This window comes from Microtus pennsylvanicus, chromosome 20 (assembly GCF_037038515.1).
Source record: "Microtus pennsylvanicus isolate mMicPen1 chromosome 20, mMicPen1.hap1, whole genome shotgun sequence".
Classification (NCBI taxonomy): domain Eukaryota; kingdom Metazoa; phylum Chordata; class Mammalia; order Rodentia; family Cricetidae; genus Microtus; species Microtus pennsylvanicus.
This window is the reverse complement of record NC_134598.1, coordinates 11290028-11317981: the sequence shown is the minus strand read 5'-3', so window position 1 is coordinate 11317981 and position 27954 is coordinate 11290028. Positions and strand designations below refer to the sequence as shown.

Below are 27954 nucleotides of genomic sequence, written 5' to 3'. Positions count from 1 at the left end.
CAAATCTTTCAGGAAAGCTTTCATAATATAAAATAATTTTAAAATCCTGACTTCTGAAATCAGCCTTATTCTCCCCTTTACTTTGAATGGTAGCCACAATACTTTATGTTTGCTCATACTCCTATCATATTATTCCGTGTTTTCTTAGTATCTCCTTAAATATTTACATGTGTCTCCTTCTAACTATCTTACCAAGCATTTCATAGCACTAGACCTTACATTGAACCAATACTACAGAAATGAGAAAACTATGGTATATCACTCTTTATAACAGCATTGCCAAACTGTTCATAATGAAAGAAAGTCATGCCTGGGATTTCTGTAACTCAGAAACTTTTAATGAAAAGCAAATAAATTCAACATCCTTTGTTAAGAGGAAATACCTAAACAGCAGTATTGTTGCCATAAAGCAAAATCACTCAAGAATCAGTTATGCTAATCTTTGATTGACTCGATCAAAAGTACCAATGAGCTGCTAATTTCTGACATTGACTCAGTTTGTTCCTGTTGATGTGTATATTCATTGTCAGATATAGATTGTTGTTCATGTGTCACTTGGTTCTACTAAACAATCTCTAAACTAATCAGAAAATCATCAGCTACTTAATCATGTTATATAGGACATGTGCATTTTGAAAACTTTATGTGTATTCTAATTAGTCAATATAAATATTTAATTTATTTTAAAATTCTCTATGCTTACATGACTATAAAAGTGGTAAAATATATAAAGTTTTAATATTGAAAGGAATTATTCTGTAATGTTAAGGTATTGATCTTACACAGTTGTTTGAAAATGAAAATGAGCCTTGTATTTTTACTTGAAACATTGGCTTTATATTTAGAGGTTAAACATTAGTTATTACTATTTCCATACAGATATTTTTCTTTGTTCGAAACTGTCATAAGACAGAAGATGGCAATCGGAAATCCTACAGAAAGGCAGAGTTTATGGTAGTATGTTCAACTGAAGACTCGTAAGAAATTTCTGTGATTTCATATCCTCAGTTCATCTCTAGGAAATTAATCCTGACTATCACCACACTCTCCCTCCTAGAATCTACTACAGCCTCGTGTATTTCCTTCTTTAGGAGTTCTCTTTCTTAGAATGCCCTATATATATAGTCCCAACGTGGAAATTACTATAGCCAGTGGGAACACCACCATTTATAAACATTGTATCACGCAAGTGGCAACTCACGCAAGAGTTTTAACTGAGAAACTTTCAAATACCCCACTTGAAAAGTTTATTTAAATAAACTGCTGGAATGACAGGTACAGATGAACAGTAATAAGATTAAAGGACTGTGTTTCACATGACTGACATGCCTCATGTAAAACGGCCAAAAGACTCACTCAACTTTGAGCTAAAGATTCTGAGTCCTATAAGCATATTTTGCTGACTAGTATTGTATTATATCGATACAAACCATAGTCATTTGGGAAGAGAGAACCTCAAATGAGACAACGTTCTCACCAGACTGACCTTTGGGAAAATCTACATTGTGTTGTCATGATAGATGGTTGATGGGGGGGGGCATCCTGATAGCATTCTGAGAAAACCATAAAAAGCAAGTCAGTCAGTAACAGCGCTCCTTCATGGCCTCTACATCAGTTTCTGCCTCTAGCTGCCTTCCCTGAGTCCTTTCCCTGAAGTCCCCCACTAGTGAACTTATAAGTTATAAGGTGAAGGAAACCCTTTAAAACATTTCCTCCCCAAGTTATTTTGGTCACTGTGTTTTATGAAAACAATAGTAAGGTTAACCAAGACACATACCACTGAGATGCAAGCTATGTCCATGCAGTGAACACTAAACTCATTAAGGTGTTTTTGCATGGGTTATAAAGAAAATGGACCTTGTTATGATTACCAAGAAACAAATATTTTTTCTTATATGTGATGTGTGATATTAGCTATTTGGGGTGCTTTTCCTTTTTATTGTTCCCATTTTTATTTTTTTCCTTTTTATTTTATTATGTTTTCTGTACCCTTATTAGGGGAAAAAAAAAGAAATGAAGAACCAATCTGTGGAGATAGTGTTCATTTTGCTGGGACTGACAGATGACCCTCCACTACAAATTATGATTTTCCTGTTTCTGTTTGTCAATTACATCTTGAGCATGATGGGAAACTTAGTGATCATCCTCCTCACCCTGCTGGATCCCCACCTCAAGACTCCAATGTACTTCTTCCTCCGGAATTTCTCCTTCCTAGAAATGGCATTCACGTCTGCCTGTATTCCACGGTTCTTGATGAGCATTCTCACTGGTGACAAAACAATTTCCTACAATGCTTGTGCAGCTCAGTTATTCTTCTTCTTTCTGTCACTAATCACAGAGTTCTACCTCCTGGCAGCCATGTCCTATGACCGCTATGTCGCCATCTGCAGACCCCTGCATTACCCCATCATCATGAACAGCAAAGTGTGTCACCTGCTGGTCATCAGCTCCTGGGTGACTGGGTTCTTAGTCATCTTTCCCCCTTTGATGTTGGGACTCAAACTGGATTTCTGTGCTTCCAAAACCATAGACCACTTCCTATGTGACACTTCTCCTGTCCTCCAGCTGTCTTGCACAGACACACGCTTTATAGAATGGATGGCTTTTGCCTTAGCTGTGATGACCCTCGTCATCACCTTGATCTTAGTGATCCTCTCCTACACACTCATCATCAAAACCATCCTAAAGTTCCCGTCAGCTCAACAACGGAGAAAGGCCTTTTCCACCTGCTCCTCGCACATGGTTGTTGTCTCCATCACTTATGGCAGCTGTATCTTCATGTACATGAAAACATCAGCCAAGGAGAGGGTGACTTTAAACAAAGGTGTGGCTGTGCTCAACACTTCTGTGGCCCCTTTGCTAAACCCATTCATTTACACCCTAAGGAACCAGCAGGTGAAGGATGCATTCAAACAGGTCCTTCACAGATTGTGTTCTTTTCAAAACAAGGAGTTAATATTTAGGCATAAGTAGTATGCTACTAGAACATGAATGAAAGAAGAGGAATGTAATTTTCGAGTATGTCAGTTATGAACTACGCTTCAAGGTTCATGTTCTCCATTACTCTTTCTTTCCATGCCCTCTTAAAGTCCATCCTTCTTCTTTACAAACATTCCCCTGATACCTGCTACAACCATTTGAAATTAAATCAAACATCAACAGGTGATTTTTCAGCCATTATTGATAGTGTTATCTCTTCTGGAATTTTGTAACAAAGGAATCCCCCACTTTGTATTTTATTTCTCTATTTTCTTGTTCCTCATAAAAATTTGCAGTATCCCATCCTTCAGCTGCTTCAGGATGTTGATTTGATGTAGCAGCCTATCTGCCTGATTTTTCTGAAAACCACTATGAGAAAATGTACAGGAATCTCAGCAGTTAAGAGTATTTGCTGCTCTTGCAAAGGTCCTGGGTTTGGCACCCAGCACCCACATGCTAGCTCACATTAAAAAGTTCTTCTTCTGTACTGTGTAGTCATGCACGTGGAATTCCAACATGCATGCAGGCAAAACACTGACATACATAACATAAAATAAATATTTTTTTCAAAACCACTATGGGGCCACCGGCAGTGAGACCAGGATTTATTCCTACTGCTTGTAGTGGCTTTTTAGAACCCATTCTCTTTGCAGGGATACCTTACTCAGCCTAGATATAGTGAGGAGGGCCTTGGTCCTGTCTCAAAGCAATGTGCTAAACTTTGTTGGCTTCCCATACAAAGTCTTACCCTATCTGAGGTGCAGACAGAGGGAGTGGGAGGAAGGGTGGTAATAGGGACTGAGATTGGAATGTAAAATGAGAAAAGATAGTTTTTTTTTTTTAAAAAAAATAACTTTAGGAAGGAGGGAGAACATGAGCAAGGAAGTCAGGACCACGAGGGGTGCACCCACCCACTGAGACAGTGGGGCTGATCTATTGGGAGCTCACCAAGGCCAGCTGGACTGTGACTGAAAAAGCATGGGATAAAACTGGACTCTCTGAACATGGCGAACAATGAGGGCTAATGAGAAGCCAAGGACAATGGCACGGGGTTTTGATCCTACTTCATGTTCTGGCTTTGTGGGAGCCTAGCCAGTTTGGATGTTCACCTTCCTAAACATGGACGGAGTGGGGAGGACCTTGGACTTTCCACAGGGCAGGGAACCCTGACTGCTCTTTGGACTGGAGAGGAAGGGGGAGAGGAGTGGGGGGAGGGGAAGAAGGGTGGGAGGAAGGGGAGGGAAATGGGAGGCTGGGAGGAGGCGGAAACTTTTTTTTTCCTTTTCTCAATAAAAAAAAATAAAAAGTAAAATAACTTTAAAAAGAGAGAGGAAAAAATCTAACAATTAAAATAATTTTAAAAATAAAACTATATATAGAATTAAGTCACAATGATGACAAAATTGGATAGATTGATACATTTTTACTACCAATTACTAACAATGCAGTGCCTATTTTTTAAATATGAGCCTACAAGGACTCAAGCCTACATGAAGAACTGTGGGCAACTGAAAAACTTGAGAACAGGAGAAATGATCTTCCCTGGAGTTCTCCAGTGTGAACTGGTTAGCCTTGAAAACAAACATACAAATAACATCATATGGACTGAGCAGATATATTTTGGAATATGTATGCATATATTCATAACTATATGTATACAATAAAAATTAATATAAAAAGAGGGCATGAATTTGGGTTTTTTTATTTATTTATTTATTAAAGATTTCTGTCTCCTCCCTGCCACTGCCTCCCATTTCCCTCCCCCTCCCCCAATCAACTCCTCCTCTCTCCTCAGCCCTAAGAGCAGTCAGGGTTCCCTGTCCTGTGGGAAGTCCAAGGACCTCCCACTTCCTTCCAGGTCTAATAAGGTAACATCCAGACAGCCCAGGCTCCCACAAAGCCAGTATGTGCAGTAGGATCAAAACTCAGTGCCATTGTTCTTGACTTCTCAGCAGTCCTCATTGTCCACTACATTCAGCGAGTCCGGTTTTGTCCCATGCATTTTCAGACCCAGTCCAGTTGGCCTTGGTGAGTTCCCCATAGAACATCCCCATTGTCTCAGTGGGTGGGTGCACCCCTCGCGGTCCTGAGTTCCTTGCTCATGCTCTCTCTCCTTCTGCTCCTGATTTGGACCTTGGGTATTCAGTCCGGTGCTCCAATGTGAGACTCTGTCTCTGTCTCCTTTCATCTTCTGATGAAGGTTAACATCCAGGAGGATGACTACATGTTTTTCTTTGGGTTCACCTTCTTTTTAGCTTCTTTAGGATCACGAATTATAAGCTCAATGTCCTTTATTTATGGCTAGAAACCAATTATGAGTGAGTACATCCCATGTTCCCCTTTTTGGGTCTGGCTTACCTCACTCAGGATAGTGTTTTCTATTTCCGTCCATTTGCATGCAAAATTCAAGAAATCATTGTTTTTTACTGCTGAGTAGTACTCTAATATGTATATATTCCATACTTTCTTCATCCATTCTTCTATTGAAGGGCATCTAGGTTGTTTCCAGGTTCTGGCTATTACAAACAATGCTTCTATGAACATAGTTGAGCATATACTTTTGTGGTATGATAGGGCATCTCTTGGGTATATTCCAAAGAGTGGTATTGCTGGGTCCAGGGGTAGGTTGATCCCGAATTTCCTGAGAAACCACCACACTGCTTTCCAAAGTGGTTGCACAAGTTTGCATTGGAGAGAAGGCTCAGCCGTTAAAGGCTAGACTCACAACCAAAAATATAATGGCATGAATTTGTAAAGAGTGGAATATGGGAGAATCTGAAGGGATGAAAGATAAGGGAGAAAGATTGAAGTTTTATTACAAAAGAAAAAAATAGAACTCCCGAAGTGGTTGTAGGAATTTCAACCTAGAAATGGGAATTAAACCACATCTATTTGGTGAGAAGGTACCTTTGATCTCAAGCTTTTAGGAAAAACACATCCTTTTAATTAAAACCGGACTCTGAAGATACAGTAAAGTGAATGTAAATATAAAGAATAAATTACACAAAAGTGTTTTAAAAACCTAATTGTGAAAGTTTGTTTAAATTTATAAATCAACAAAATGGGGATTTCCTTATATAGCTTTTACTGCAAGTCGTTCAATATAGAGAATTTAGAACAGAAATTTGACATATCTTTTATTTATTTTCATTTGTTATTACAATCTTTTCTTATTTTACATACCTACCACAGTTACCATCCCTTCCCCTTCTCCCACTCCACTCATCCCCCCCCATCTATTCCTCAGAGAACATAAGATTTCCCATGGTGAGTTAACAAAATCTGACATATCACTTTGAGGCAGGAACAAGTCCCTCCCCATTATATCTAGGCTGAGCAAAATGTACTTGCAAAAAATGGACTCTAAAAAGGCAATTCAAGCAGTAGGGATAAATCCTGATCTTAGCTGTGGTCATCCTTGTTGATTCCTGGGAATTTATTGGTGCCAAGTCATGCTAGGCTGATAATGGCTCCCTGTTTCAAGGTATCTCCTTCCTGGCTCTACCTCTCTGTCCTTTCCCCATCTCAACCATCCTGTTCCCTCACTTTCTCCTCCTCCCTCCCCTCCTACTCTCCTCCTCCCCTTCTGCTCTCCCTTCTCCCTCGCACTACCTCCCAATTTTCTCAGGAGATCTTGTCTCTGTCCCCTTCCAAGGGGGATCCATATATGTCTCTCTCAGGGTTCTCCTTGTCTCTTCTCTAGAGTCATGGACTAAAAGGCTGGTTATCCTTTGATTTACATATAATATCCACTTATGAGTGAGTGCTTACTGTGTCTTTCTGGATGTGGGTTACCTCACTCAGGATATTTTTTTTATATTTCCAACCACTTGAATGCAAGTTTCAAAATGTCATTGCTTTTTACCACTGAGTAGTACTCCATTGTGTAAATGTAACATATTTTCTTTATCCATTCCTTAATTGAGGAGCATCTAGGTTGTTTCCAGGTTCTGGCTATTATGAATAATGTTAATATAAACATGGTTGAATAAAATGTCCTTGTGGTATGAGTGCCCATCCTGTGGATATATACCAAAGCATTGAAATATGTTGATTTCCTTTTTTTTTTCCCTGAGAAACCGTTGTACTGATTTCCTAAGTGACTGTGTGCATTTGCAATCCCATTTGCAAGGGAGGAGCACACCCCTTACTCTGCATCCTCTCCAGCATAAGCTATCATTGGTGTTTTTGATCTTAGTAATTTTGACTGGTGTAAGATGGTACCTCAGAGTCATTTTGATTTGTATTTCCTTGATGGCTAAGGATGATAAGCATTTCCTTAAGTGTCTTTTGGACATTTGGGATTCTTCTATGTGAATTCTGTTTAAATCTGTACCCACTTTTTAATTGGATTATTTGATATTTGTTATCTAGTTTCTTGAGTTCTTTATATATTTTAGAGATCAATCCCCTCTCCAAAGTGAGGTTGGTGAGGATCTTGTCCCATTCTGTAGCTTTTGTCTTATTGATTGTGTCCTTTGCCTTACAGAAGCTTCTCAGTTTCAGAAGGTCCCATTTATCAATTGTTGCTCTCAGTGTCTATGCTACTGGTCTTATATTTAGGAAGTAGACTTCTGTGTCCATGCATTCATTCAAGGCTATTTTCAACTTTCACTTCAGTGTGGATCGGTGTGGCTGGATTTATTTTGAGGTCACTGTTCTACTTGAACTTGAGATTCATCTATGGATCTATTTGCATTCTACTACATATTGACATTCAGTTATATCAGCATAATTTGTTGAAGATGGTTTCTTTTCCTATTGTATAGTTTTAGCTTCTTTGTCAGAAATCAGGTGTTCATAGGTATGTGGATTGATATCAGAATCTTCGATTCGATTCTATTTGTCCTCCTGTATGTTTTTATGCCAATACCATGTTGTTTTCATTACTAAACCTCTATGATAGTGCTTGAAGTCAGGAATGATGATGGCTCCAGAAGTTTATTTCATTTACGGGATTGTGCTATAGGAAATGCTTCAGCCAGCAGCCTTTAAGTTATCAGCCCACTTAGGCATGGGCTCTTATACTATAAATGCAGATGTAAAGTATGTGCATCTCTCACTCTCTTCTGGCTGCTGGATTCAGTTCCTGTTCCCCATTCATGCTGAGTCCTGTGATCTGTGAGTCTACCCCAAAATAAATAACTCTTTATTATACTCATTTCTGAGCTAGTGTGGGATTTCTTTTTAAAGTCCACCTTCATCTGACACCCACGTGAGTACAACATTCACACCTACAGGGTGGACCGTACTGAAATGCCCAAAATTCTACAGCCCAAAAGATCTTCTACCCTTTCTGCCTTCTAAGTGTTTTTTTTTTCAAAACCTCAACACAGCACAACTAATGGGGTGACACAGAAGATTCCTAGGCTCTCGCACACTTCCCCCTCAACACCAACTACCACGTTCCCTGCTGTGCAGTAGCTTACCCAGCTTCCGGTTTGTGTTCCCTGCTTATGAGCTTTTTGCTGCCTGTATGGAATTGACTTAATTGCTTTTAATTTGTAAAGTAAAGCATATTTGTCAGTATTTAAACAGCCACCAAGGCAGGAAACCAAGTCAGTGTGCAAGACCAGAGTCCCAGAAACTCACATTTATTGGAAGGATGTTATAAAGTACTATATACAAAGGACACTAGTCATTCAGGCTGTACAAGAACACAAAGCAACTAGCAAACCTTTAGAGGTACCAATAGTCTTACCTTTAAAATGGTTAACTGAAAAAAAAACAAGCTAAACAATGGCCTTTAACAGAAGACAAACTGCAGGCTTTAGAACAGCTAGTATAGGAGCAAGGAAATGCTCACCATATTGAAAAATCAACCAGCTTTTGGAATTCTCTTGTATTTGTTGTTAAAAAAGAAATCTGGTAAATGGAGAATGGTGACAGATCTAAGAGCTGTCAACAAGATAATTCAATCTATAAGTCCTCTACAATCTGGGATTCCTTTTGCCTTCTCTATTACCAAATGGATGGCCTCTTGTTTCATCACTATACCTTTACAAGAAAAGGACAGAGGAAAAATTGCCTTCACAGTGCCTACTTATAATAATTCTCAGCATATGAGGAGATACCAATGGACTATCCTCCCACAGGGGATGCTCAGTAGCCTTACCCTGTGCCAATACTGTGTAAGTCAGCCATTGGAAATAATATGTAAACAATTTCCCAAATCTCTAATTCGTCATTACATGAATAATATTTTGCTACCTAATTCAAATGTAGATACTTTAAAAAGAATGTTTGAAGAAGTAAAGTAAGTTTTGCCAAAATGAGGGTTAAAATTGCTCCAGAAAAAATACAGAGAGGAGATTCTCTAGGTTATAAAATTGGTTTACAGAAAATTAGAACACCAAAAGCATAAATTAGAAGAAACTGATTGTAAACTCTTAATGACTTTCAAAGATAGTAGATATTTCTAGTCTATGACCCATTGTTGGGACAACACCTGATCTAATAGTTCATTTAAACAAAACCTTAGATGGTGACAAGGACTTAAATAGTCCCAAGGAATTAACAGCTGAAGCTGAACAGAAATTGATTGTCATTAAAGAAAAATTCCAGAAGGCACATGTAGATAGGGTGAATCTAAATCTTAATTTCACTCTAGTCATATTGCCTTTCAGAATTTGCCCTACAGGAATTTTAATGCAAAGGGAAGATATTATCTTTGAATGGATCTTGCCTGGACTGTTGCATAAACTGGACACAGAGAACCCTCAAAGAGAGGACTGCTGAACTTGTCTAAAGGTGAGATGATTCTTTGGGGTTCCTGATTCATGAAAGAGTCTGCAAGACATTCTGCAGGACAGCAGATAGTGACTGAACTACCTTTGAAATTTCCTGCTTCATGGAAATGTCTTCTGGAAACTATGGGTCTGTAGGCTGAAGATGGATGCCCCAACGGTACAAAGGAACTTTGGGTGACAGTCCAGGCAGTGAGATGTCTCTGTCATTTCTAGAGTTTGGAAGTTGCTTATTTCTTGTTTACTTAGGTAATATTATATCCCTTTGGAGTCTTTGATGGAGTAGAAGAATAAATAGATAGCTATAGTTTTCCATTGTTGTGATAAAAGATAAAATAGATACAAATATTGTAACTGTAATCCTTGCTTGATAATTGTTTTGTTATATATAATTTTACTATGTTAAAGTGAAAACCTTTGTTTTTTAAGCAGAAAAAGGGGAAATGATGGAGGAGGATTATCTGTCTATGTGTTACTCTCATTGGTTAATAAAGAAACTGCCTTGGCTTTTGATAGGAAAACAGCTTAGATAGGCAGAATAGACAGAACAGAATGCTAGGAGAAAGAAGGCAGTGAGGTCAGATGCAATGGAGCCGGCCTCCAGGTCAGACATGCTGAATCTTTCCCAGTAAGCCACCACCTCGTGGTGCTCACAGATTATTAGAAATGGGTTAAGCAAGATGTGAGAATTAAGCATTAAGAGGCTGAAACTAATGGGCCAGGCTGTGTTTAAAAGAATACAGTTTCCATGCTATTATTTCTGGAGCTAAGTTAGCCATGCGGGAGCTGGGCAGGATAAAAACATGGTAAGTCAGAATGGTTCTTTTATGACTGTAAATAGATAGACTACTGCTGAGAGAACTTGTGTGTTTTGGTCAAGTTTATTGGACAATATAAAATATGATAACTTGATTTTAACAACAAACAATAAAAATGTCCTTATCTCTGCTTTACTTGTGTTGTGCTTTTAATAATATCAAACACAAATAATTTTAATGACTTTTTATTTTTTTTAATCTTTTTTTATTGAGAAAATGAGAAAAAAAACAAGTTTCCACCTCCTCCTAGCCTCCCATTTCCCTCCCCCTCCTCCCACCCTTCTCCCCCTCCTCCCACCCTTCTCCCCCTCCCCCCACTCCTTTCCCCCTCCCTCTCCAGTCCAAAGAGCTGTCAGGGTTCCCTGCCCTGTGGTAAGTCCTAGGTCCTCCCCCCTCCGTCCATATCTAGGAAGGTGAACATCCAAACTGGGTAGGCTCCCACAAAGCCAGCACATTACGTAGGATCAAAACCCCTTGCCATTGTCCTTGGCGTCTCATCAGCTCTCATTGTTCGCCATGTTCAGAGAGTCCAGTTTTATCCCATGCTTTTTCAGTCACAGTCCAGCTGGCCTTGGTGAGCTCCCAATACATCAGCTCCGCTGTCTCAGTGGGTGGGTGCACCCCTCGTGGTCCCGACTTCTTTGCTCTTGTTCTCCCTCCTTCTGCTCCTCATTGGGACATTGGGAGCTCAGTCCAGTGCTCCAGTGTGGGTCTCTGTCTCTATCTCCATCCATCACCAGATGAAGGTTCTATGTCAAATGGATGGAAATAGAAAACACTATCCTGAGTGAGGTAACCCAGACCCAAAAAGATGAAAATGGGATGTACTCACTCATAATTGGTTTCTAGCCATAAATAAGGGACACGGAGCCTACAGTTGGTGATCCTAAAGAAGCTAAGTAAGAAGGTGAACCAAAGGAAAAACATATAGTTATCCTCTTGGCTATGGGAAGTAGACAAAGCTGCCGGAGAGAAAATTGAGATCTTGGGGGTGGGGTGGGATGGGGGTAAGGGGAGATGGGGAGAGAAAAGGGAGAAGGGGAGGAAGGGGGAACTTGGAGAAAAAGGAGGATTGGGATAAAGGAAGGTTGGATAGGGGAGCACAGAAGCACAATTCTTAGTTAAGGGAACCACCTTAGGGTTGGCAAGAGATTTGAACCTAGAATGGCTCCCAGGTGCCCAAGCCGAGGTCCCCAGTTAATTCCTTGGGCAGTTGAGGATAGGCAACCGGAAATGACCCTATCCTATAGCAATACTGACGAATATCTTTAATGACTTTTTAAAGTAATAACACCTTACTTGTTCATCTCTATATAAATATTGTATTATTAAGGAAGATAATAAGGTCATGTTGTATTTTGATATATATTATAAGATCACTCATTAAAAGCAAGAAACCTTTTAATGGTGTTGCTTTTGAAAAATTTAGACAAGCATGGAGAAAAGGTGCATTCTTAGGTCTCTTATCTTCTCTATGCCTCTCTGACCAGTGTTTATTACCATCGTGTCAATTTGTAGAGGATTCAGAATCTAGAAAACATAACACATTAGCAGACGTTCACATTGAGAATCAATAGGGCACAGAAAGACTGAGGGAATCAGAGGGTGGCTGGACTATAACTCACAACAATTGTGACAGCATACACGCACCCTGTGCAAAATCAAGCCAGACCAACATCAGCAGAGAAAGTGGAGGTGAGCAGGTAATCTTGCCCCTAGCAGAGGAACTCATGGCAATTAATAACTTCTGAGATAAGAAGCTTTCTCTAATAAGATTACCCTTGCTAATTTGTCCATGTTCCAGTAGAAGACCACACATCCAAGAATATATGGGCTGAACAAATTAGGTCTGATGATAAAAAAAAAAGGTGAGAGACACAGTTTGGTAGACAGGGAACAGGGGGTGACTCTGGGAAGAATTGAAGGACAAGGTGACCACGACATAAACATAGTGTATGAAACTCTAAAAAAAATAGTAAAAATTAGTATTCTCTATTCATTCTTCTACAGCTGTTTCATAAAATAATCATAATACCAAGGGAAAAGCTCCTTCATATGTTTTATTTTCTATATTTTCTATTCTGTGTCACTAGACACTGTCCCCAAAGGCTCCTTATCCAGTTTTAGTACAATGCCTGTCGTAGTTGATATTCCTCTGTGCTTTATGTACATTCCACTTCCAGCAATTATGAGTCTCTGAATTAGTCCCTTGAGCTGGTTACACAGACAGCAGATAAAACATTTAGTAATGGATGCTATCTTATCATTTTAATAATTTTCAAGCATATAATAATTTTCTACTTTATGTTTGCTGCTCTTTCCTCTTTGAAGTCGGTGTGATATATCCCCTTTTGATAAAATGGGAGAATTAAGACAGAACTTTTACAATATAATATAGAAGTTAGTTCAGAAAAGGGATAAAGAAATATTTATAAAATTCTGATTTCCTTGGACTAAAGCAATAGTATTCACTGACATCTTCAATATTACAGCCATTACCAGTGTCTGAAATTCTGTGAGAACCAGAGGCAAGGTAAATATAAAGACAGGGTAGGAATTCTCAGTTTCCAACTCTGATGTTACTAAACTGCTTGAGTCTTCAAATGTTTCTTGTTGTAACAATTTATTCATCTTCTACTGATTTAAAATGAGGAAATACATGTGTCTTGTTTTAATTAGTCTGTGTAGTACAGTGTTTCAGGGAATGTTTTTACTAGAGGTAATCAGAGATTGTGCTAATATATGCTGATTGTAGGAATTAATATGTGTTGAACAAATTTTCTGAATCTCCTTACTGTATTAAATTAAGTGAGATTCAACATGGAAGTCTTTATTCACAACTTAAATAGTGCTTGTAATAATTCACAAGTACTTTGCCAATCTAAATGTGTCGATCATCCTGATGTTAATATGACTTGTTCACATTTCTCTAGACAATGGCATATAAATTCATTGATAATAAAAAGGAACTCAGTGTTATTCTTTGTACTGGACACCCACTGCTCTCTGCGGTGTTCTAAATAAGCCTGTTTGTAAAGGCAAATAAATTACCATGTTATAATTCTACTAAATTTTAATGGATTCATCTGAGAAGCCATTGCTTCACTGAGGTTAATAATCAAATAGGAACCGTATGTTGTGAATTAGCCCCCAAAAACTCTAAAGGAAGCTGAAGTTTTTATAATTGGACACTGAAACAGATATGATCTACATCTTGACTTAAGTGATTATTCTTTTTGTGCAGTATGTTAACCTGAACTCTAAATAAATCTCTAATTTCATGAACTTGAAAGAAAGCTTGTGACATGATCACTAACGTATACTTTTCTTGAGATGTGTTCTACAGTATAATTGAAAAATAGAAAACTGAGTAAGCACAAAGCAATGGAAAGGTACGGTAGTATTACTAAAGGAAACATTATCCACGTGACAATATAATGTTATTTAACATAAAGCATATGTTTAAGAAATTAAATGGATTCTCAAAGTCTGTTCATCAGTTTCCCAAAGAAACTGACAACTGAGCATGGCATTTCCTTCAATACAGAGTCTGTTTCCCTGAGCATCAGCCTGGATTAGCTGGAGGATTGATTCTTGCAAGTGCTTACTTGGTGTCAGGGATTGAAAGGTGACAAGATATGAGGCTTCCCCCAGAATAAACATCCTAAAAGTGCTTTATGGCCATCACACATAAAAAATTTTAGTGATAAGTTGTTTTTTATTTCCATGGCAAAAGTGTATCTCAAATATTGTAGATATAGTATAATAGTGTTTTTCATTAAATGCAGGAAAGGAAATGAGAGAGAAATTACCTAAGCCAAGCCTCTCAAGAGAAAATTAAAGATCTGAATGCATATATAAAAGCTCAAATGAAGAGTTAAATGCTTTAAGATAGTCTTCATACCCTGTACAAGAGCATCCTCGCAACAGTTGAAGGCTTCAGGAATCATATGCACATTTAAATTAATATTGAAGTTAAATTATCTGAAAGGTCTATAACTACCTACAATCCTCATTAGACTTACTGTATGTTTTCATAAATATTTTTACATAAAAACATATTTTGCTACTTCTGGTTCTGGACAGTGAGTCTCCTGTTGCCAGATTCTTTAGTATTGTTTTTCTGGGTTTTAAAGACTGTCTTTAGAAATGATCCTTTTTGTCATGCCTCTCATAAGGCCTCTGTTGCCCACTCATGTTTCCAAACAGATCTTCCCAGGTCACTTCATAGCTTTACTCAACAAAAAAGAGTAATGAACTGTGGCATTTTTGTTTAGAAAATATTAAAATTAACAAGAATTTTAAGAAAATAGATACATGATAAACCTGAAACAAGGTTAAAATAGTTTGATATCTCTTCAGTAAGAAATTATTCTCTATCTGATAATAAGATTATTGTGACTATAAAATGTTATAAAAACTCATACTATTAATCAATAACAAACTGATGAAGTAAATGATGCTGCAAACCAAGAGAAAAACAAATTTAAGAAATGACTTACAGAGTTGTGAAGAGAACTTAGAAATAGTGTTTTATTATTTATACATATGTATATATAATTACACATATATAATTTTAACCAGTATTATTACATGTTCTTTCATTTACATTTGTTAACTGAGAGAGTTTGAAACAAGCATGTAACATATCTGATAAAGAACATAATCATGGAAATACATCATGTAAAACAGAAAGGCTCCTAAGTCAATTCCATGCCTATCATCCAACATAGAATAGAGAGCTATGGCTAATGGCAGCAGGTGATTAAGCAACATATATAATGAAAATTAACTGAGCTACAGTTTCATTTAAGTTAAATAAATTATACTGAACACTAAACTGTTTACATTAATTGGCAGTATGATGTTATCCCAGCTTTCAAGAACACTGAATACCAGATGACTTGGCAGGCAACAGTGGTACAGTTTAAATATGGTGAGCTCATGGAATTGGCATAATCTGGCAGAATTTATGCAACAGGTATTATTTATGCCATGGAAAAATTTTAAAGTGATTTAGAATCAATATAAAGATTAATGAGCAATGCCTGCTGTGAGTGTGTGTGCCTACTCAGTTGGAGTCACTTTCAGAAACATGTTGCTAAGGAACATCAGGACTGGTCCTGGGTGGCAATGGAACTACCTTAAATACAGTTAACAAGCCACAGTGAAGATGAGAGAAGTGTGTGGTTGAGGCAGAGGCTCTGGTGGCCGTGGTGGTTGTGGGGATGACATTAAGTACCACAATCAGCACAAAGGGAGAAGTCAACCCCATATAGACAAGGTAAAAGAATCATATGCCTTAATTTAAATAGTGCCATAGAACGGATAGTGTCTGCTTGTCTTTGTTGTTGTTGTTAAGTAACTCACTTGGCATTGGATGTGTTTACGATTGTCTGGAACAGTCATTGACAGAGACCACCGTCCTAGTCCCGATGTTCCACCTCTCAGTTGATAAGAACTCTTTTCTCACTGCACATGACCAGATGACTCCTATTTCATTTTAAGCATTTTCCTAAAGTTTCACATTTACTAAATTATCTACTAATCTGAATTAACCTAGGAGTCAACTTATTGGCTGAAAATGTATTATATTTATAGATTAGATACTGACCATGGGATAGTAAGTAATTACCAGAACAAGGAAATGGATTGCATCCAAAACTAGAGAGATTTCTTCTTTCTGTGTCCATGGCATTAACCACAAAACTTATTTTTACTGAAACTTTAAGCTTAGTTTTTAAATAGAAGTAAATAAAGCTATTAAGGAACAGGACTGAATACAGGTACAGGTAATAGTAAGAACATTTATTTTAAATAGAAAAAATAAAGTATGCAGGTGAAAGCTTTCAGAATATCAGTAGGCCAGCTGAAACACTGAGGACTTATGGGACTCACATGCACTATGCCTGAGAGTTAAACCTTGCTGTTTGTTTCCTTTTGTATTTCATTGAAACGTATCAACTTTGTGTTCGAGATAGCTTAAGAAAAATGGCCTTGTCCCATCCAACATCTGAAAAGGTTGATGTAGGAATTTGAATAGGGATGTTTTAAACATTGATGTCTGACTAAGGAAAGAAATAATCACTCTTAAAAATAAAATGTCTTTTGTATTTTTTAAATTCTTGATACAATTAAACTTTTATGTGAAGGGAAATTTGCAAAGATGTTGGAACGATGACACAAAGGCCATGATATTTTGGATGCATCTCTAAAGATAAGAGTTATCTAGTCTCAGGAGTCTACCAACACACCCCTGTCTTGCCATTTTAGCCTGTGTAACACCTATCAATTTAGTTTTCTTTGTTTTATTTTGTTCATCATTAATGTTTCATTTATATTTATTCTACATATTAGTAGAATTACATGATGTTTCTGAATAAATACACCAGCATACATCATACCCAAATATCCTTTCTCTATATTTCTTCCCAGCCAAACCCCATATCCATTAAATTTTCTAGTAACAATTTGTTCTTTGTGGTGAGCATTTTAAAATTTACAAATATGCTTAAAATATAGAGTTTTTGTCTTTATGTGTTTTTTTATTTTGCTCAATATAATTTACCCCATTCCAGATACTTTGATGTAAATTATAGGATTTCATTCTTCTTAGACTGAAAAAATGATTTTTCTAATACATTATTTGTTGATATGCCACAAAATTGATTCCATGTCTAAGGCATTAGAACAGTGCTGCAGTAAATATGGAAGTGTTAGCATTTCTTTTGTATTTGAATATATGTTACCTTGTGTATATACCCAGGGGTAAGAAAGACCATAGGATCAGACAGTACTTCCATAGTAAACTTTGGAAGGCTGCTCTATTATCCTCCATGGTGGTAATACTAATTTACATTCCCAGCAACACTTCCTGTTATTTTTTCTCTCTACAGACTTTCAGAATATTTTTCCACAATAGACGCTATACTTGTGTTGATAATATTATCTCATGTTATTTTTACCAATTAATTTCCTTTTAAAATCTAATTCCAATAAAATGGTTTTTTCTACAAAATGGAAGGAATTAATAGACCATTGTTACTACAGTGTAGCTTCCAATGCTTCTGAATGTAAAGAAAGTGTATTTTTACAAAATCTAGATCTACACAGTAAGATTTGTTATTGTGTAGTTCAAGTTGGTTATCTGCTTTTATTTTTTTTCCTTACTAGGTCTAACTAAAAATTTTTAAACGTGAGTGTAGAATGAGAAACCATACGGAAACTACAGAGTTTATTCTTCTGGGGTTATCAGATGACCCTAAGATCCAGGTTGTGATCTTCATCTTTCTCTTCATCACCTACACATTTAGCATCACAGGGAACTTGACCATCATCACGCTCACCCTGGTGGATTCCCAGCTCCAGACCCCCATGTATTTCTTCCTCAGGAATTTCTCTATATTGGAAGTGTCCTTCACAACCGTCACTATACTCAAGTTCTTGGGCAGCATAATCTCAGGGGATAAAACCATTTCCTTCAATAACTGTATGGCTCAGTTATTTTTTGTCATTTTCTTTGGAGTCACCGAATTTTACCTTCTGGCTGCCATGTCCTATGATCGTTATGTTGCCATCTGCAAGCCCCTGCATTACCTGACCATCATGAGTCAGAAAGTCTGCACAATGCTTGTCTTTGTCTGCTGGCTGGTCTCTTTCCTAATCATCTTTCCCGCACTCATGTTGGTCATACAACTTGATTACTGTGGGTCCAATATCATTGATCACTTTATCTGTGATTATTTCCCTCTGCTGCAACTTTCCTGCTCAGATACAAAATTCCTGGAGAAGATGGGGTTTTCCTGTGCTGTCTTTACCCTAATGTTCACTTTGATGTTAATATTTCTGTCCTACACATATATCATCAGAACCATTGTGAAGATTCCTTCTGCTAGTCAGAGGACCAAGGCCTTTTCCACATGCTCTTCCCACATGATTGTCATCTCCATCTCTTATGGAAGCTGCATTTTTATGTACATTAAGCCCTCAGCATCAGATAGAGCATCTTTGACCAAGGGAGTTGCTGTGTTAAATACCTCAGTAGCCCCCATGCTAAACCCCTTCATTTACAGCCTGAGGAATCAGCAAGTGAAGCAAGCCTTTATGAAGATGGCAAAGAAGATGGTGTTTTTCACAAGTACATGAACTGATATGGTAAATTGAAGGCCAATTCATAAGTGCTAGTGATCCAGTAATATTCCCATGACACTCCCCCCTTCTTTGTTTATTTTTTCATTTTTGTTAACAGTTTTCTAGCCTATCTGGTGTGGGACAATTGTCTATATTCTGTCAATTATTTTTTGAATAAACATTGATTGGCCAGTATCCAGGCAGGAAGTATAGGCAGGAAACCCAGACAAAAAATGGCCCCCGCATGGACAACTGCATCCACATAAAGCCTGACAGAGCTTGGGAAGTAATTCTACAGAAAAAAAATGGAGTTAAGCATGGCTTATTGATAGCAGCATATTCTCAGATGGGCTGTGCTTGCTAAAGGCAAGTGCTCTCATTTAAGAGATGCTTCCTGGCTTAGCTTTAGCTGTTAAACCTTGCAACTCATTAAATAGGTCCTTCCATGAAACACTTAAATGGTGTTGATGAAAATCTGACCACATTCTTTTTGATTTTCAGCTGTAGCAGGAAAATACCTGCGCCATTTTAAAATGCTGGCTTTCTGGGTTGTCCTGCCAGGGCAAACTCTGACTCTTTCAGGTAGGCAGTCCAACTATGGAGCATTTAAGTGTAGTTTGTGTGCAGACTGCTGTAGCTTGCTTGCTGGCTGGGACCTGGAAATGCCATAGAGTTGTGGCAATAAACATGGCTCTGGCTGGTTATCCCAACATGAGCCTGTAATCTCAGAAAGCCAAGGAGTGGGCTGGATCTAGCCGTCAAAGCCACAACTTTAATCCTCTCCATATTACTTAGCAAATTAAAGACTCATTGGTCAGAGAAAGAGATATATGCAGTAAAGAGAGATTCAAAGACAAAAAAAAACCTCTGAGGGGTTTACACTGTGTTAAAAATATATGCAAGTTTGGGAGAGTAAAGAACAAGGTTAAAGTCATTAAAATAAAAAAGAAAGAGAGTAGTTGGGTTTGGTGGTATACACCTTTAATCCCAACACTTGAGAGACAGAGGCATTCAGACCTCTGTGAGTTCAAGGTGTAGTGGCACACGCCTTTAATACAAACAAAAAGGGAGACAGAGACAGATGGACTTCTACAAATTCAAGGTTTGGTGGCACACACCTTTAATCCCAACACTTGGGAGACAAAGGCAGCCAGACCTCTCTGAATTCAAGGTGGGGTGGCACACACATTTAATCCCAGCACTTAGGAGGCAGAGGCAAGTGGATCTCTGTGAGTTCAAGGACAGCTTGGTCTACAGAGGGAGTTCCAGGACAAAAATACACAGAAGCCCTGTCTCAAAAAGCCAAAAAGTAAAATTAAAAGAAATAGAGGTTAAAATAAAGCCACATAAAGATGAAAAATTCACAGAGAATCTTTTTTTCTTTTTTATTTTTTTATTGAAAAAAAATTTCCGCCTCCTCCCAGACTCCCATTTCCCTCCCCCTCTGCCCACTCCTCTCCCCCTCCCTCTCCAGTTCAAAGAGCAGTCAGGGTTCCCTGCCCTGTGGAAAGTCCAAAGTCCTCCCCCCTCCATCCCGGTCTAGGAAGGTGAACATCCAAACTGGCTAGGCTCCCACAAAGCCAGAACATGAAGTAGGATCAAAACCCAGTGCCATTGTCCTTGGCTTCTCAGGCTAAATGGCTGTGGGACCTGGTGGGAAGACAGAAACCAGGAAGTACAGAAACCTCAGATAACACCTATCTTGCTATTGTATGTCTTTTCCAACTATTATCTTCTTATATCTTTCTGATACAAGATTCTTCTGATACTTTATAATTCATCATTCATTCATTTATGCCTTGGTAATGCATAAGCATGTATGGGCTGCCTGTTTATGATGGTTCTCCAGTTGTTCCTACCCTAAACAGTCGTAGATGCTTGTTTTATTGTCATGCACAAGGTTCCACAACCTTCCTTCATGCCATCTATCCAGCACTTTTTGGGTTTTCCTCTTTGCCTTATCCTGTGCACTCCTAGAAGCAGTGCTATCTTTGGGTATCTGCCATCATTCATTCTTTTATTATTAATTTTTATTAAGCTCTACATTTTTCTCTGTCCCCTCCCTGTCTCTCCCCTCCCTTTCATCCCTCTTCCAAGGTCCCCATGTTCCTAATTCACTCAGGAGATCTTTTCTTTTTCTATTTACCATGTAGATTGGATCAATGTATGTCTCTCTTAGGGTCCTCATTGCTGTCTAGGTTCTCTGGGATTGTGATTTGTGGGCTGGTTTTCTTTGCTTTGTGTTCTAAAACTACTTATGATTGAGTACATGTGACAATTGTTTTTCTGGGTCTTGGTTACCTCACTCAAAATGATGTTTTTAGCTCCATCTATTTGCCTGCAAAATTCAAGATGGCATTATTTTTTTTCTGTTGTGTAGTACTAATTGTGTAAATGTACCACATTTTCTTATCCATTCTTCAGTCAAGGAGTATTTAGGTTGTTTCCTGGTTCTGGCTATGACAAATAATGCTGCTATGAACATAGTTGAGCATGTGTTTTTGTGACATGATTGAACATCCATTGGATATATACCCAAAAGTAGTATTACTGGGTCTTGAGGAAAGTTGTTTCCTATTTTCTGAGAAATCACCACACTGACATCCAAAGGGGCTGTACCAGCTTGCACTCCCACCAGAAATGCAGAAGTGTTCCCTTTACCCCACAACCTCTCCAGCATAAGTTATCATCAATGTTTTTGATCTTGGCCATTCTTACAGATGTAAGATAAAATCTCAGAGTTGTTTTGAATTTCATTGTTCTGATGACTAAGGATGTTGAACATTTCTTTAAGTGTCTTTTAGCCATTTTAGATTCCTCTATTGAGAGTTCTCTGTTTAGGTCTGTACTCCATTTTTTATTGGATTATTTGCTCTTTTGGTGACCAATTTCTTGAGTTATTTTTATATTTTGAAGATCAGACCTCTGTCTGATGTGGGGTTAGTGATGATCTTTTCACATTCTGTTGGCTGCCGTTTTGTCTTGTTGACCATGTCCTTTGCTTTACAGAATCTTTTCACTTTTAGAAGTTCCCATTTATTATTTTTTTTCTCTCAGTGTCTTGCTATTGGGGTTATTCTTAGGAAGTGGTTTCTGTGCTAATGCATTCTAGTGTACCTTTCACTTTCTCTTCTATGAGGCTCAGTGTGGCTGGCTTTATATTGAGGTCTTTGATCCATTTGGATTTGAGTTTTCTATATGCTGATAGATATGGATCCATTTTCATTCTTCTACATGTGAATATCCAGTTATACCAGCACCATTTGTTAAATATTCTTTCCTCTTTACATTTGATATTTTTTGCTTCTTTGTCAAAATCAGGTGTTCAAAGGTGTATGGATTAATATCCTGATCTTTGATTTGGTTCCATTGGTCCTCCAATCTGTTTTTATGCCAATACCAGGTTGTTTTTAGTACTGTAGCTCTGTAGTCGAGTTTGAAGTCAGGGATTGTGATGTCTCCAAAAGTTCTTTTATTGTACAGGATCTTTTTGGCTATCCTGGGTTTTTTGCTTTTTCATATGAAGTAGAGTACTGTTCTTTTGAGGTCTGTGAAGAATTTTGCTGAGATTTTGATGGGCATGCACTGAATCTGTAGATTGCTTTTGGTAAGATTGCCATTTTTATTATGTTTATTATATCTACCCAAGAGCATGGGAGATATTTCCACTTTCTGGTATCTTTTTTAATTTCATCATTCATTCTTCTAATATGGCCAGAGTATCTAAAGCACCATTGCAGTATGCTGTAGCTTACTTCCTTCTGTAAATGGAGATGTTTCTTAATGTCATTGTTACACAGCCTCTCATCTTGTGAAGCCTGGAATCCTCCATACACATGCCATCTCAAACTACATTTAGTTCCTGGTCTAAGGAGTGTCTCATTGCCTATGTTTTGGAGTTTTAAGAAGGCAACTCAAGACAAGAATTTCATATACTTGTAAATTTGTTGTAATTCTGTTGTCATTATGTCTCTCTTTATTTTTAATTGATTTTATTGAGCTATATATTTTTCTCTGCTCCCCTCCCCTTCAACCCTCTCCCATGGTTTCCATGCTCCCAATTTACTCAGAAGATGTTGTCTTTTTCAACTCCCCATGTAGATTAGATCTTGCTGACCAAACCTTTCCTGTTGCCTGGAATGCACCCCTTGCTATCCCTATCTGTCTCTTGAGTCTGAAATTGTTTCCTCCTTTGAACTGAGGTTTCCTCCCTGTTAGACAAAGTTGACTGATTGCATAGGATTCTGTTTCTTTATTACAGTGTTAAAATCCTTGTGTACCCCTCCCTAGTGTTGTATCTCAATCTTCTCAATGTTTACTTTTATACCAAGGTTTTCACTTACTTCTCCAGTTTTATTTACCATGGCCTGCAGCTCATTTGGACTTTACATTGGCCCTAATGACCCTTTGCAATGACCCTAATGCTGTCAATGCAGACTACAATGAAAAACACTTCAGCAGCCACTTGAACCCCAGAGACAATGAGGTGTATTAAATATTGACAGGAGCGAGGTAGAGGAAGCTATCAAGACAGCAAAATGCAGGAAGGCCCCAGGAGTGGATGACATCACAATGCAGAAGCTGGAGGTGGCTACAATAGATTCAGGGGCTGAGGTGTTTCTTAGACACATCCAGCTCCCAAAACATAGCAGTGGAGCCAACAGATAAAAGACTTAGCCAAAAATAAATCCTTCTTCCTTTAAGCTGTTTCCTCGAGTATTTTGTCATAGTAATTGAAAGCTAGCAAGATTTTATTTTTAAAAATTTCCATTCAACATATTATCCTTAAAACATTAAGAATATCTAAACATAAAACTAAACAAGGTGTTTATGCATATTTATGGGCAATTGTATATAACCTAAATAAGAATTGTACAATAAAATTTTCCTCAATTACATTAACTGATTTCTTTATAATAAAAATTCTATAATTATCTAGTCTCTTGCCAACCCTAAAATGGCTCCCTTAATGTAGATATCTTCTTCCCTGCTCCTGTATCTGCCCTTCCTCCATCTCAACCCTCCCACTCCCCCAAGCTGTCCTCAATATTTCCCTTCTGCCTTCTCTCTCCCCCTCTCCCCTTCCCCCAATCACACCCCAACCCTTACCCCCACTCTCATGCCTCCAACTTTTGCCTGGCCTTCTTGTCTGCTTCCAATTTCCAGGAGGATTTATGGGGGGGGGAGGGTGATTGGGGGAACAGGAGGGGAATGGGAGGAGGGGGAGAGGTGAAAAGTTTTTAATGGAAAAAATAAATGAATAAATAATAAATAAATAAATAAATATTCTATAATTGTGATCTATGTTGCATTTTTAGTGGTCGTCATCCAGACAGAGAAAATATGATAAATTGTGCTGAAAATAGCAATAGAACTTGAAGGGATTCAAAACTATAGAAGGAAGCCATTCATTTTTCCCTAATTTCCTACCTCCCAATGTGAGTGTCAGATTTTATATGTGAAAGATAATTGACAAAATTGTGAGTTCTATCATTTCAGAGCACATGTTGTTCGAGCTACAATTAAAGGAAAATATGAGGTAAATTAAGACTAAATAACTTGCTTGGGGACAAAAAATAAAGGTCTGTATCTAAGAGACAGATAGGGATAGCAAGGGATGCACTCCAGCCAATAGGAAAGGTTTGGTCAGAGTTTTCTCATGCCCAGTGCTGGGATTTTTTTTTATTTAATCTCTGACTTTGTGGGGAGCATAATCATTAATCATCCCAACACACATACACACAGAGTCTATCTAGATGTAGATATAGATAATTTTAGGTAAATATTTAAAAAATCCCCTTCCTTTTCTCCTTCTATGCTGATCTCCATCCCCTGTGCCAATTTTTACCATTGTCCCCTTCATATGACCTGTATCCTGCTTTCTCCTTTCTAGCCCAACCCATAGTCCCATTTTATTAGCAATATTACTACTGTATTCTGCTTGAAGCATTCAAATTAATATTACAAATTAAAAGAAAGTGTAGAGACAGGAGACCACTTCCTAAATATAACACTAGTAGCACAGAAAATAAAAACAACAATAAATGGGACCTCCTGAAACTGAGAAGTTTCTGTAAAGGAAAGTATACAGTCAATAAGACAAAAACAAAAGCCTACAAAACGAGAAAAATCTTCACCAACCCCACACCAGACAGAGGACTGACCTACAAAATATATAAAGAACACAAGAAAGTAAATATCAAAATACAGAATAATCTCATTAAAAATGAAATACAGATCTAAATAGAGAATTCTCAAGAGAAAAAATCCAAATGCCCTAAAGGCATGTAAGGAAATGGTCAACATTCTTAGCCATCAGGGAAATTCAAATCAAAATGACTCTGAGATACCTCTCACCTTTCACCTATCAGAATGACTTGAGATGAAATTACTGATGACAGCTTATGATGGAGATAATGTGGAGTAAGGAGTACTCCATTGCTGGTGGGAGTGAAAACTTGTACAGCCACTTTGGAAATCAATTTGACAGTTTCTGAGAAAATTGGGAATCAGTCTTCCTCAAGAGTCAGCAATACCACTCTTGGGCATACCGCAAAGGATGCACACTCATACCACAGGTCAAATTCTCGACTATTTTCATAGCAGAATTATTTGAAATAGCCATAACCTGGAAAACAACCTAACTGCCCCTCAACATATAGTGGATAAAAACAATGTGCTATATTTATACAATGAGGTAGAACTCAGTGGTTAAAAACAATGACATTCTATAATTCTCAGACAAATGGATGGAACTAGGAAAGAACACCCCAGTTGAGGTAACCTAGACCCAGAAAGAGAAGCAGAGTATGTAGCCACCCATAAGTGAATTCTTAGATATAAAGCAAAGGATAACCAGCCTGTAGTCCATGACCCCAGAGAAGCTAGGTAGCAAAGAGAACCCTAAGAGAGATATACACGGATTCCCCTGGGAAGAGGAAATAGACAAGATCTGAGAAAATTGGGATCAAGGTGGGGAGGGAATGTGGAAGAGGAGGAAGAGGGAAAAAGCAGAGAGTGTGCCTGAACTGACCTTCCCCTGTAATCAGACCGATGACTTCCTTGTCATCATAGAACTTCATTCAGCAACTGATGGAAGCAGAAGCAGAGATCCACAGCTAAACACTGTCCTGAGCTCCAGGGGGAGGAGTGATAATATAAGCAAGAGGTCAAGACCATGAGGGGAATATCCATGGAAAGAGCTGACCTGAGCTAGTGGGAGTTCACTGACTCTGGACTGACAGTGGGGTAACCTGCATAAGACCAAACTAGGCTCCCTGAGTGTGACAGTTGTGTGGCTTGAGCAGTCTGTGCAGCCTCTGGCAGTGGGACCAGGATTTATCCCTAGTGCATGAGCTAGCTTTTTGGAGTCCATTCTCTTTGGAGAGGTACCTTGCTCAGCCAAGATACAGATTGAAGAGCCTTAGTCTTGCCTCAAATTGATGCTCCAGACTTTGTTGACTCCCCATGGGAAGCCTGACCTTCTCTGAGGCGTGGATAGAGGTGGAGTGGGTGAAAGATAGGGATGGCAGGATGAGGGAGAGGAATGGAAACTGGGATTGGAATGCAAAATGAGAAAAGATTGTTTAAAAATAAATAAATAAAATTTAAAAAAGAAAAATTATGCAGAGCTAAATAATTCATAAAATGAATAAATAAAAAGTAAGAACAGGTTGTATGCCATTTTCCCGCTGTGGAAAACTGCAAAGGAGTTTTAGGTTCTAGAACTACCAACTGGATCTTATAGAGAAATATTTTTTTTTATTTTTTGAAATTATAATTTCTTTTCTTTCTTTACTCCCTCTAACCTCTCCAATGTATCACTTACTCTCTTTTAAATTCATGACCTATTTTCTTAATTTTTGTTAACATATGTATGGCATATAATATATTATATATATTAATATGCAACGTTCCTAAATACATAAATGCATTCTTCCCAGTCCTTACATGTATGGATGTATGTATATGATCTCAACACTAGCTTGAACTATGTCAGAAGGAAATTAAAGGGTATAAATAGGAAATGAGAAAATCAAACTTTATTTATTGTGCTTTATACAATATTATATATTAAAGTTCCAAGAAAATTCTACCAGAAAACTTCTGGGAGTGATCAACAAGTTCAGCAAAGTGACAGGATACAGAATCAACTTGCAAAAACCAATAACGTTTCTATACACCATCAACAAACATATAGGGAAAGAGATCACAGACACACTGTTGAATAGCCTCAACTAGTTTTTAAACCACAATCAGAATAACAGATGAAAAACAACTATAATTATGTATCTTCAATAATGCTCATACGCCTATAAGCAGACATAACTCCTATGATAGCTATAGTTGCATACACACAAAAATATATATATAACTATATATGTCATTATAGTTACCCTAATATATATTATTATATTTAATGATTACAAATGTATCGAAGACAATATTACAGAAAGTCACACAATAAGTTAAACAAAACAGAAAAAAATGAAAAACAAATATAAAAGTTGAAAATATGTAAAAAAATCCAAAACTAATTGAAGACATAAATAATCATTGTTCACAGTTAAATCTGACAATAGTAAATTTCTGATATTGGGCTTGTGTAGAAATTTCAGGGCCTTCATTTTACTCTATACCATTCAAAGGCATTCCTGTAACTGCAGGGGAAATAGACCTCAAAAAAGATTATTCTTTGAAACATATTGCCGTAATTAACACATATATTAATAAACATAAATAGCTCCAAATTAAAAGTAGTTTAAAAGGCAATTCATAAACATGAAAAACAAAAAATAAAAATGTCTATTTTTAGAGAGTATAAAACATTTTATGTATAATTTTGGGGTTATAATTACATCATTTCATTCCTTGTTTTCCTCCCTGCAACTTTACATACATTCTCCTTGCTCTCTTTCAAATTTGTTGCCTCTTTTTTCTGCAATTGTTTACACACACACACACACACACACACGTATGTATTCTCAGGGCTGACCACTTGCTATTGGAAAACCAGTTGCTGTGTTCTTTCTTCCCTGGGTAAGATTACTCCTCTCACTTCTCAGCATTCCCGAGTTGCGTATACAGAGGATGGAGACCTCCCAAGCTCTGCTTCTCTGGTGTCGATATGTCCATCTTGTTCAGGTCTTGTTAAGGCAGCTGTGTTGCTGAGACTTTATGAGTGCAGCTTCTCTGACATTTCTAGAGACACAATCTCTCTCCAAACTTCCCGTTTTCCTAGCTGCTACAATCTTTCTGACGCTTCTTCTGTAATTATCTAA

At 37.8% G+C, this 27954-nt stretch overlaps 2 protein-coding genes across 2 annotated transcripts; both read left to right on the top strand.

Moving 5' to 3' along the window:
- Positions 1–2010: 2010 nt before the first annotated feature.
- Positions 2011–2973, top strand: LOC142838587 (olfactory receptor 6C6-like). The gene has a single exon (XM_075954087.1). The coding sequence runs from the start codon at positions 2014–2016 to the stop codon at positions 2971–2973; it is 960 nt and encodes a 319-aa protein (XP_075810202.1). The 5' UTR covers positions 2011–2013.
- Positions 2974–17749: 14776 nt separating this feature from the next.
- On the top strand, positions 17750–18688 carry LOC142838622 (olfactory receptor 6C1-like). The gene has a single exon (XM_075954154.1). It carries the CDS (start codon positions 17750–17752, stop codon positions 18686–18688), a length of 939 nt encoding a protein of 312 aa, XP_075810269.1.
- Positions 18689–27954: the final 9266 nt, after the last annotated feature.